This window comes from Phaseolus vulgaris, chromosome 9, assembly GCF_000499845.2.
Source record: "Phaseolus vulgaris cultivar G19833 chromosome 9, P. vulgaris v2.0, whole genome shotgun sequence".
In the NCBI taxonomy this organism is placed as follows: domain Eukaryota; kingdom Viridiplantae; phylum Streptophyta; class Magnoliopsida; order Fabales; family Fabaceae; genus Phaseolus; species Phaseolus vulgaris.
In genome coordinates, this window is record NC_023751.2 from 29,065,617 (window position 1) to 29,078,561 (window position 12,945).

Here is a 12,945-nt window from a genome sequence, read left to right on the forward strand (position 1 = left end):
TGAAACTCTGAAAAGACCAAAGCAGTGGAGAGCAAAACTACATAATGTTACCCCAAATCAAAAGGAGAAATAGCACGAAGAACTCCCTGATAGTTAAAAAAAAACTCTTCAATACAAAGTATAATTTCTTGGTAAAAAAATACGAGTTATAGAATGAACCATGCCCAGAAAAGGTAAAGTAGGAATCACGATGTGGATAATAGAATCATAAATAATCTCACAAATCAATCAATACTATATATATTTCAGAGACAAATATTTCACAAGTGGATTGTACATTATTATATTTGAAAGCAGAATCCTGGAACATTGGAAGCTCCTTCAATTGAAAAATGTATAGTAAAAATTAGTATCAGTCTCATGATATACACCCCTATTTCCTAAGCAAATGACGGCCACGTTGGTTAGCACCATTCACACGGATGGTCAACTTCTCCATATCCTTGTCAAAACCATTCAGGGCATCGTTATGCCTGCAACATTATCAAAAACAGTATAAATTATGACATCTTGAAATAAGTGAAACGGTTCTGAATAATTATTAACTAGTAGTACTGCCTGAGCAAACATTGTTGTCAGCGTCAAAGAATGTCTGTAAGGTAAAATTAGAGATAGCATAGAATCCAATAAACTTACCTCCCAAGTTCAGATCCCATATCAATGGCCATGTCTTTCAGTTCTCCCAAGAGATCACTTATATCTGAGAGTGCATCATCTTGCTTTCCCTTTTCAACCTGTTCAGGACATTCTAGTCATTAGCTGAGTTCGACGCTAAGAAAATGTATTACAATATTCTACAAGGCAAAGTAGAAAGTCACAAAACAAAAATTAGTATCCAGAGTGCACTAATATTGACTATAGAATAAGATGGTTTATGTGCAGAAGGGGGAGGATAGTTGCAAAATTGTCTCTTTTTGAATAAAATGGTTGGCTCGATACTAGTGATATGGTAGTCATTAAGGACAAGCAGAAGCAGAATAATACTACAAGAACCTATGTAACACAGGATACTGATACGACACGGACACGGAGATACATAAAATCTCTAAAATGTAGGACACGAAAACACAGATATATATTATATAATTATGAATTATATAAATTGACAATAAAGATTTATAAGCACAAATATGTTTCAAATTATTTTTAGAAAAAAAAATGTTTTCAGAAGGATTTGTTTCTTATTTTTATAATCATAATAACAATTTATACAATAAAATTTAAATTTTTAAAAAATTAATATATTTTTCCTTTTTAAAATTATATTACAACCGTAATTGTCATAAATCTAACAAATACTGATTTAAAAAGAGTGTCATACACAAGAACACATATATTCAGATATTAATCACACATCAAAGCACTAAGAAACTGAAGCTTTGTCATGTTCAGCACTTCAAATGACTTCAACACGAACAGTTAAATCTGCATCAAATCAATACGAACCTCGACTTTTTCAAACGCATTTGTTGACTCAGAAGGTGTTGTCCGTGACTTTGATTGGCCTTTAGGAGCAGAAGTCAATCCTAACTTCTCTCTTTGCTCCAAGTGATTGCCCTTTCTTCTCACAGGATCATCTATATCGTGAAGAACATAACAAATACAATTATCATACAACCCAAATCAGTTGAAATAAAAAAGATGAAAGGGGAGAAAATACCAACCTCCAAAAACAACTGGGCCAGTTATCGTGCCTGTCTTCTTCGGTTTCCAAGTTTTGGAAAACATGCCACCAAGAGATCCCAAAAGTTTTTCTCCCTGTAAATACATCAACAAAACAGTCAAAATAGTAGCGAAGAATACGAATTGAAGCAGCAACATTTTTTTTTCACAAGATGAAGAAGCTGCCCATATAACTGAGGAATAGCAAGATCGATACCCGACTCAGATCATGATCAATATCAGCAGCAACATGGTGGCTCCTTGTAATCTGCTCCCCCTGTTGGTGCAGCATCACCAGAGTCTTGGTAGCATCCTCTCTCATTTCCTCAGCTATCTTCAAACAACTGTTCACTGATTTTGTGGTCTCTTCAGCCTTGTAAACAGCATAGTCCTCCAATTCCTGCACAGATTGACTCTCCAACCCCCCGGAGTCGCGGAAATCGTTCTTATACCTATTTCTATGAGCAGAAGAAAGGCCATAGGAAGATGATGAAGAGTGTCCACTGACCTCAACACCATCATCAAAGGGGTTGGTGTTGGTTAAAGTCTTCTTAGAGGAATTATACTTTTTATCTTTTGACTCTTGATCAGAATCGAAGGGGTTATGGACAGGACCAACAGAGCTAGGTTTAGCCTCTCTCAAAGGAGTTTTCCTTGAACCAAACATCCTCTCTCTCTCTCTCTCTTTCTCAAGGAAACAATGATCTTGTGTATCAATTTGACCCCGGAAAGACAAACAAGCAAAAATCCAAAGATCAAAATCAAGCTCTATAGCACGAACCCTCTACTCAAAATTGAATTTTGAAATTACGATGAATCCAAGTTCATAGAAATTAAGCTGAAATCATCAAAATTGCAGTTAAAACGTACTGAGAGTCACAAAATTGAAAGTGAAAAAAAAGATATATAAAGAATGGTGAAAGCAGAACACGGTGGTAGAAGGAGAAAGGAAGAGACGTAGGTACCTGCAGAAGATAATGTAATGAGACGAAAGAAGGAAGAAAGTGAAGACAACGAATTTAAGGTTAAGAGATTGGATGGTTTCAACGCGGAAGCTCTGCGAAATGGCGTTGAAATTTTCCTGTGGGAATTGCTCGCTGCTGACGTATGCGTTTGTTTGAATTAATATTATATTATTATTATTATTGCACTAAATTATAGTTGTCAATTTTCTTACACCAAGTTGTTTCTATTTGTTGATATTTAACATTAATATATAAAACTTAAATATTATTATTTTCTCTAAATTAAAACATTACTGTATTATTTAGTATCTCATGTGAATAAATTATTATTACGTGTTAAATAAATATATATATATATATCATCCAATTATGATTAATTAAATTTATTGATTTTAGAATATTTAAAATAACTTAATTAATTGAAAGTGTGTAAAAATATATCAAAATTAAAAGCAGTATAAGTTAAGAAAATAATTAATTTTATTTTAAAAATAGAAATTTATTTTTTTATTTTTCTTTTTCAAAATTGTCTTTAGTCCTTATACTTTCAAATTGGTATATTAATTCATTCAACTTTTAGAAATAATAGTTTTAATTATTTTATAACTAAATTTAATATTTAGTGGCAACTTTTTACAAAGTTGATAAAAGAAATAAATTTATATGAATGGTATTTGTTCTTTATTATACTTAAATTTAATATTTAGTAGTGATTGTTTTATCATAGAAGGATTAAGTTTGCATGTTGTTAAAGTTTGAGAACTAATTAATCTACTTTAAAAGTATAAGAACTAAAATTAACTTTTATGTAAAAAACAATGATTAAGTTTACATATGTTTAAAGTTTGAGAACTAATTAATCTACTTTTAAAGTATAAGAACTAAAATTAAAATTTATGTAAAAAACCAAAGGCGAAAAAGCATTTTTTGAATCCATATTTAAATCTATAAAAAATATTAATAGTTTTGAAAAAAAATGACTAAAATGTTAAATATATTGAACTAAGGTCATAAAACAATTTTCTGGTTTTTCTTTTATTCATTAGAGAAATAAACATTTAAGTATATTTATTTTCATGAAAAACTAAAATAATAATAATAATATTAGAAACGTAATAGTATTGATTTCTAATTTATTTATTACTTTATATTAAAAGAAGTAAGTTTATAATTGTATAATGTATATAAAAAAGTTACAATATGAAATTTCAGTTAAATATATATATATATATATATATATATATAAACAACTGAACTGAAAAAAAAAATCAATTAAAAATCCCATTTATTTATGAATCAAATTAAACTTGTTTTATATTTTATTAAATAAAAATTATATTTTTTCAAATATGTGTTCAGTCAATTTTTCCTCCTTGGAATTAATCTACGGTGGACCTTTTAAGATGTAATAGGGTGGATGCCATCTTAGACTAAAAGTCGTAGATGATTTATTTATTTTTGCTAATAATAAATTTGTCTAATATTAATTAATGTCACGTGTTTATATTTTGAAATTATTTTTTCCCACTTAATAAGTTTAATTTTTATTATAAATTTATACTTTTATCAAAATTAAAAGCTTTTTTTTTCTTTTTCAACTTCCTTTTCTAGAATGAAGGGATTGTATTTTACAAAATAATTAATGCATCAATTTACATAAGTTAAAATTAATTTATGTATAGATTAAATATAATATTTGGAAAAGTTATTTTAGGATACAACTTATACAAATCAGTCACAAGTTAATTTTAATTATGAAAAAACTTATTTTTTTTATCGGATTAGAGCCATAATAAATTATTGACCATTGCTTTCAATATCTTAATGACAAAATCTCGTTCAAACATCCTTCAAATGCAACTTTAGCCTTCCACGTTATTTTATATTTTTTACTCTAAAGAATTTTAATCGACTTTTGGTCCCTATAAAATATTTTTTCGTTTTGTATTTATTATTTTATTTTAATCATTTTAATGTATCTATTATTATTTTTAGTCCCCAAATTGTTCTTTTTAGTTTGAATTATTCCCTTGAAAAAATTTATAAGGACGAAAAGCAAAATGTGAACATATTACAAAGACCAATAACTAAGTAAATATTTTATTAAGAAAGAAAAATAACAACGAAGAAAATAAAAATAAATAAATTTCATAATACTAAATTTTAAGAAAATAAATTAGAAACAAAATTATTTTTGTATATATAATATTTAATTAACATTTACCATATAATTTAATGGTATATTTATTAAATAAAAAAATTTATTATATTTAATAAATATATCTATAAAAAAATTATATAAATAATTTTAGTTGATTTATTTTGTAATTATTTTAAATTATATATAAGAATCAGATTATATTTGTGTAAATTATATCATCATTAATTTTATATATTTTTTATCAACAAAGAATAAAATAAATTAATAGAGGTATTTCAGGGATACCCCAACCCTTATACATAAAATCAAAGTTTAAACCTAAGTAAATTGACAGAAAACATACAAAACACATGTTTAAAAAGTATATCTAATCCCACCCAATTTACAAGTATAAAACTTTATTGTGTCTCATCAACCAATAAAGTATCCAAACCCTAAACACACATCGGCTCGTAGGACAACAACCACACAAGTTGAGGTTTATGCACATTTGGTTCACGCAGCACACCAGCTACTGTAGTGGTTGAAGCTGTAGTGGTTGAAGCTTAAACAGTTGAATGATAAAGTTGGACAGATCCATAGAACACCATTATGACTTCTTTACCCATGTGTTTCCTTTTGTCCAAATTCCTCCATTAACATCAATCCTTTGTCTCATTGTATGTCCATTCAAAATAATCCAAGATATATGAAAAGTGAATTTTAAAAATCAATATGTTTAAATTTTTTTTTTATAATTATGATTATTCATTTGAAATTTAATTCGATTTTTTTTCTTTTACATATATATATAGAGCAAACTATAAAATACTCTCATAAAAATTAATCATCTAAAAAATAAATAAGCATTGTAGTTCAAATTAGACTAAAAAATATATATAATGTACTATTATTAATATTTCCTACTACAAACACATTATGTAAATGTTCATAGTATTGTAAACCTAATACAACAATTTTATACTACAAAAGGAGTATATTAATAGATGTATAATAATAGTGTCTCATTTTTCCATTTCCACTTACATATAAAAAAGTTTTGTAATGTATTTAAATTACTAATTTTAATTATTCTTTTGTTGGACATATTTGTAGATTAAGTCGGTTGAATCATCTTGATATTAAACTAAACAAAAATCCATTTAACAAAGAAGAAAGAGATGTGCTACATAGACTCACTACACTTATGGGATCAGGTGGATATTCAGAGCCAAGCTTTTTCAAGAACAAAGTATAACATTTTGAAGAATTTGTGGGATATTGCAATGGTCAATTCAAACACTTCATCCTTTAAAAGCATTTTTCCCAATTATAATGGAGCAAAAGAGAACATTGTTGGGTTCAATAAATGGGTTAAACACATATATCATTCCATTATATAAAGGGTTTATAGAGTAAAGAAAATGACATCACTTAAGAGTTCTTAAAGTTGTATGAATTTTGGGTACATACCATCTTCTCAAACATTTTTTTCATAAGGAGTGATTACAAGTTATACATATTTACTAATCTAGATAATTTTGGATTTCTTAATCAATGTTATTGTTTGAGAAGTATGACATGGTCAAAAAAATTCATAAAGCTTAAGTAACTCTGAAAACCATTGAAGCAAAAGTCTTTTTCTTCATTCCAAATGCCCTTTTGTCATATAATCTTGAAAATGTTTTAACCCATTTCTATAATCAACAATGCTTCATCTCATTTTGCTCAATTATGATTTGAATTATTGATGCTAGAGTACAATGTGTTTGAACCACAAGTTAAGTCTTTGAAGATCTCAACTTGGATTACTCCATTCATTTTCCCACAACACAAACATGTTACTTATAGATCTTAGAAGAAGATGGCTATGAATATCCAAGTGACCCCAAAAATATGGCAAGCCCTATGTACTTTTCATCTCTCTCTTCCTTGAAAGGAATTTTGGTTATGTTTAAGATCAATTAAACAACTTAATTTACAATTTATGTGAACAAAAGTAATTAAAACTCATTATTGAAATACATTACCAAAGCATTTTAAATATTTATAAGAAAAAAGAATGAGACACTACTAGTATTATAACTTTATTAATATGATGTAGTAAAATTAAACCATTTCTACAAAATATTGTTGATTTATATACTCTTGTGACAATTCCTTATAAAATTTGAAAGACAAGAAAAAGAAAATGTTACCATATGTACCTTCTGAATTAGAACAGCAACTTCTTGAACAATTAAGCATGTTCTCAACTCTACCTTCACTGAAATAATGGCAAATTTATATTCAAATCTCATCACGATCTCAACCTGTTTAATCATGTGCATACTAAAGCATATGAGAATACCCTTTATGCATATATATTAAAAAATTTAAAAATAATATTAAAAAATTTCACTTGCTTGTAAAACTCAGTCAAATACCTTCTTATCAAATCAAATTCATCCAGTGTTAGTGTACTAGATGACATGCAAAAAGTTTGGGCAAATTAAAAATCTATACTTATTTATAGTTAATACATATATTTTTATAATTTTTAATTGATAATTAAATCATAAAAAATTAGGGATACACCAAAAAGTAGGGATTTGGTTTGTAAGAAAATAAAAATATTGAATAAAGAGAAAATTACACAATCAACTAATTAGATTTAAAACCATAAGAACTCTTGATAGTTTATGAAAGAAACGATTTGATATGATATGATTTTAATACACCATATCATACTATAAACCAAGAAAATCAGTAAAAAATGTGTGATGAAAGAAAGTTCTTTGATTAAATTATGGGTGGATTTGAAAAACATTCACAATGACCAGATCTTGACAAAGTGACAAAAAAAATGGTTTTACCCAAAACAATTTTGGTTGAAATGATATAACTTCCTCCTTTCATCCAAAAGGGATCTCGTTTTAAATTTTCTTGAATGAACAACCCACAAAAAAATTGAATGCAATCATGAACTGTACAAGTTTAAAACAAAGGATTAGAAATTGTAGAATAAAAAAATGGAACAAATAATAATTTGATGAATTTAAAAAAGCCATAAAATGGTTTGTTCATGGGAAAATAATTTACAGAATTGGAGTGTGTCTTTTTGGCATGACAAGGGTAAGATTCAGATGATGAGTATTGACTCATAATCAAGATATAAGGCAAGTTTCTGTAAAAGATAAACAAAAAAGAAAAAAACTATTTTCTAGAAGTGAGTGAAAGCAAAAGCTGTGGAAAAAAAAAATATGAGTGAAAGCAAAAGCTGAGGAAAAAAGAAGTAAAAGATTAAGGAAGAACAGTGTATGAAGTGTGAAGAGAAGAAAATGTTATGTGCATGATCTTCACCATGAGAGGAGGCAATGAAAGTGAGTGTGAAGGAATGTTTGAGAGGGGACTATTTATAGATGTATAAAGTTAGGGTTTACAAGTTTGTGTTAGAGGGAATTGTTCCATGGGCAGTTTTGGAAAAGAAAAAAAAAATTAATATTTTTATTAAGATAAAATTAATTTATGTATAAGTTATAAAAGATAAGGTTTTAGAAATATTATTAATACCCAACTTATACAAATATTAATTATAAGTTGATTTTCAATTATGAAAAATACTTATTTCATTTAATTCTTTTTTCTCTCTCCTAAAATGTATTCAATTAGACTTGTAACATATTGTTGACTATTGCTTTTGATATCTTAATAGTCCATTTTTACATAAACATCCCTTAAATAAAATTTTAGCCTTCCAAGTATATTTTGTGTTTTTTACTCTAAAGAATGCGTGTTCGAGTTTTGGTCTTCATATTTTTTTTTTACATTTATTATATTTTTAATGTATCTATTATTACTTTTAATCCCAAAATTTATTTTTTTTTATTCTTAATTATTTAATTTTTAAAATTTATAAAGATCAAAGAAACATTAAAAAAAATAAAAAAATTAGTCACTGTAATCACTAATTAAAATACTATTTTATAAATTAAAAAATTATTGATATTTAAAATAATTTTTAAAAGTAATAAAATTTATAAAATAATTTTTAAACTAGTATTTAACATTAACTATCAAAATTTTAGTTATTATAAATTAGTTTTTAATTTAAAATAAAAGTTAACTTAAAATTTAGTTAGTAACTAAAATCTTGATAGTATACCACCAATACAAAAATATTTTATAAATTTTTATTAATAATAAAAAAAATTAAATATTAATAATTTTTTTATAAAATAATATTTATGACTAATTATTTTTTTATCTTCAAAATAGTTGGTATTAAATAATTTTATTGTAGTGAGTAACTAAATATTTTATAAAGACCAAACAAAACGGTCCAAATAAAAATTAATTAAATTTCTTTCATTAAATATAATATTTAATTAACATTTATCATATAATTAAATATATATTAAATAAATTTGTTGTCATATTTAATAAATATTTATTATTTTTCTCACTATTTTTTTAAAGTTTATCTTTCTATCTATCTATAAATATATATTAGTTTAACTTATCTATTAATACACTACAAGAAAATCATCAAATAGAAACCTTTTGGTTTCTAAATTAGTTTTCATTGTTGTTAAATGATTTATAAATTGATATCTAATTAACTGTTTTTGCTACCAAATTTAGAATCTAAATAATTGGTAGTTAAAACCTCGGCTAGTTAGATATCAAATTAAAAACTATTTAACAGAAACTAATTTAGAAATAAAAAATTATTTTAGTCTCTAAAATGGTATCTAATTTAGTCACTATAATAACTAATTATTTTTTGTCTTTAAAATTGATTTTTATTTCATGATTTTCTTGTAGTGATACATGTGAATTTTTTTCCAATTGAATTGATTAATTATAATTTGGTATCACCACTCTCCTTTCTCTCTTTTATAATATATATATATATATAAATAAAGTATATTTCTATTTATATTTACAATTATATTTATAGTCACACATATAAAATAAATTATAATGTTGGTTTCAGTGGAATTGGTCATATCTTTTAAGTAAGGTTTCAGATATTTTCCTTTTGAATGAAAATAAAATATGGTTGAAAGAAAATCTAAATAAAAGTTATAGTTGAAATGCTAAACATGCTAGGTTAAATTACACTAAAAAACAAGTCTTAAATGTACAATTTATTAATATTCATTTATGTATATTCATTTATGATAATATTAATATATATTAATAACAGTATTTGAATAAATATTATCTTTATCCTATATTAATTAATTAATTAATTAATATAAATAATATTAAGTATGAAAGAAATGCATGATTCTTAAATTAATTTTAGTATGAACTGTTTCATCAATCAATTATAATATTTAATTAACATTAATCATATTAGTAAATATTATATTTATTAAACGAAATTAATTTTTTACATCTAATAAATATTTGTCAAATATATAAACGTTATTAAATAAAAATAGTTATTACAAATTTAATATATATACATATTTTTCTAGGGATAATAAATAAACTCTCCTGTGTTGTCTGGACAATGGTATTTGTATGTATATACCTATTTTTTTTTAAATTATGAAAATAGATATGGATAAGTATATGTTTTTTATCTTCATTTTTGTAAAATATTTACTTTTAAATAATTATATTATTTATTTTATCTTTAATTTAAATATAAAAGTTTGAAAAATTCACGCTTTAACTCTTAAAACAATTTATATTTTAAAACTTATTATTGTTTTATCCGTATAAATTAAAAATTAAAAAACAAATCAAGTATTTTAGAAAAAGAAGTATAGTAAAATAAAATGAAAATAACAAGATTTTTTTTTATAATAATGCAAACTAAAAAAAAGTTGCAGGACAAGTTTTAAATAAAAACAATAATAATAAATAATAATAATATTTAAGAAAAGTCAAGGTTTTGGATTATCAAATTTGTGAACCTTAGTTAAAAAAAATCAATTAATATTTATAAAAAATAAATACTTCTAACGTGCTACCTTCTCTTTCAAAACTTTCTCTTTCACTCCTTTTCTCTCTCCTTCTCTCTCCCATTTATTTCTCTTTCTCTCTTTAAATATTGATCTCTCTTTTTCTTTCTCTTTCTTTATCTTTCCTATTTTTTTTTTAAGTTTAAAATTTAGAATTCTTTTAATAATGATACAACCTGTACCAAATTACAACTAAAAAAGAAAATATTTTTTTTTCATTGAAATTGAATAATTTTAAAATTATATTAATAATGACATGTTCACGATTTTATCATATTATAATTTGAGAAGAAAATATTTTTTTTTTAAAATTTAACAATTTTAAAATTATATTATGACATATCATCCATAAAGTAAATTGGTACATATTTGTCAAAATAATATTTTTTTTCTTAATTTCTTTCTCTCTACATTTATTATCTATGTATTACAAAATTTATGATATTGTCTCGTGATTTAATTAGTAAAAGGTAAGGAGAAATGTGAGGTTAAACTCTTTTTACATTAATATTTATAGACTTATATGTGTTCTAATAATTTTTTATTTTATTTTGAATAATATTTTTTAATATTTTTTTTTTATGTTTCTATTGTTTAATTTATTTTCAATAATGCATTAATCATTTTATTTTTATTTTGCATGTTTATTTAATTTATTTGTTCTTTATATTTTATATTTCTATAACTTCATTTATTTTTAGTGCACATTGATTTGTGTACTCTCATTTCTCTTATTATTTATTTTTCTCTCAGATATGTACTAGTCATTTTATTAATTTATATTTCTGATTTAATTTACTTTCCAATTATGCAGTGGTTTTTTTATTCTTTTATGTTTTTGTCATTTAATTATTTATTAAAACCATATTTTTCTCAATTTATTCATCCTTTTGTTGTTTAATTTTTTCTCAATAACATATTGGTCCATTTCTTTTATGCTCTTTTGTTTAAAATTATTATATGTAATATGCTAGTTCACATCTAATTATTTAATTAAAGTTTTTTCTTTTAAGTCTTATTTTTTTATGATGTATTATGTAAAATATTTTAAATATTATTTCTTTTATAATTTAAGCTAATAAATTTATACACAAAATGAAAATAAAAAGGTAAGTAATTTAATATAATAAAATTGGATAAAAAGAAACTATTTATATACTCTATTGTTATATTCATACTTTTCAATTATTCTTTAATATTTGATTAGTTGTGTGGTTAAGACAAAATATGATGTATTTTAGTAGTAATCAAAATCTTATGATCCTTGAAATGTGTCTCAAGTTATTTTAGTTGAACATAGGATGAGTCTTAAGTTTCTTTGTTTGACCATGTTGACAGATGAGAGCATGTAGTTCGAAAGTCATAGGTACAATGCCGAATGAAAGGTAAAAATTATTGGGGAGTCTAAGAAAGTACTTACCAAGTAGGTGAATATCTAGATAGTTTAGAGTATCACCATGAACTAGGATATTTATAGGAGAAAAGTTTGATTGCATTCAGTTGAACAACAAAGCCTGTATACTCTTATTTGTTCTTTATCTAAAAATTAGTATAAGAAATTTTACAAGTTAAAGATGACCAGGGAGATATGAGACTCCTTAAAAATCAACAATGAAGGGAAATAGGATATTCAACTAAAGAAGAAGGTCCCCCTCACATGTCAATATGAGTCATTCACATGAAGAATTGTTGATGACATATTTGGAAGAAGGCTTGTTCTTCTAAAAGAGTTAGAAGTTTTAGGAGAAAGCTTATTCAAAGCTCAAATAAATAAGAACTTGCTAGACAACATGCCAAAGGTGTGGGAACCCAAAACCACTACCATTAAGAAAGCTTGTGACTTGAAGATGCTTACTTGGGATAAGTTTCTAGGGTCCTAAGAGTCCACGAAGTGTATCTCCAAGATTGAGATCAGAAGGAGACCGCAACGAAACATAACAAAGGTCTACAGGAAAGGTCAACGAGAAAGGTCTACATCAAAACAACTTTAGATTAGACACAATTGAATGTGGAGTTGACTCTAGAAGGATGGGGTTGAATGGAGCATGAAATCAATTTACGAACCTGAAAAACAAATCAAACATAGCGTCTAACAAACGAAACAAAGTTTCTTCTCACGCACACCTTTAACTCGTGCCAATTCAATATCTTTATTTTTTTTCTAATTGGAACATTATATTGCCTTTGTTTCCACCAAGACAACATATTCTTGAAAACT

The 12,945-nt window shown here is 25.0% G+C and overlaps 1 protein-coding gene across 2 annotated transcripts; it reads right to left on the bottom strand.

Moving 5' to 3' along the window:
* Window positions 1-212: 212 nt before the first annotated feature.
* On the bottom strand, window positions 213-2,792 carry LOC137820324 (SNAP25 homologous protein SNAP33-like). 2 transcript variants are annotated; one of them, XM_068624354.1, is made up of 6 exons: window positions 2,628-2,792; window positions 1,880-2,367; window positions 1,665-1,758; window positions 1,447-1,577; window positions 637-734; window positions 213-473 (listed from the first exon to the last, which is right to left on the bottom strand). In XM_068624354.1, exons 2-6 carry the CDS (start codon window positions 2,327-2,329, stop codon window positions 374-376), a joined length of 873 nt encoding a protein of 290 aa, XP_068480455.1. In that variant the 5' UTR covers window positions 2,330-2,367; window positions 2,628-2,792; the 3' UTR covers window positions 213-373. The 2 variants fall into 2 exon arrangements, with proteins under 2 accessions (XP_068480455.1, XP_068480454.1); XM_068624353.1 differs by having other exon boundaries at window positions 1,880-2,500.
* Window positions 2,793-12,945: the final 10,153 nt, after the last annotated feature.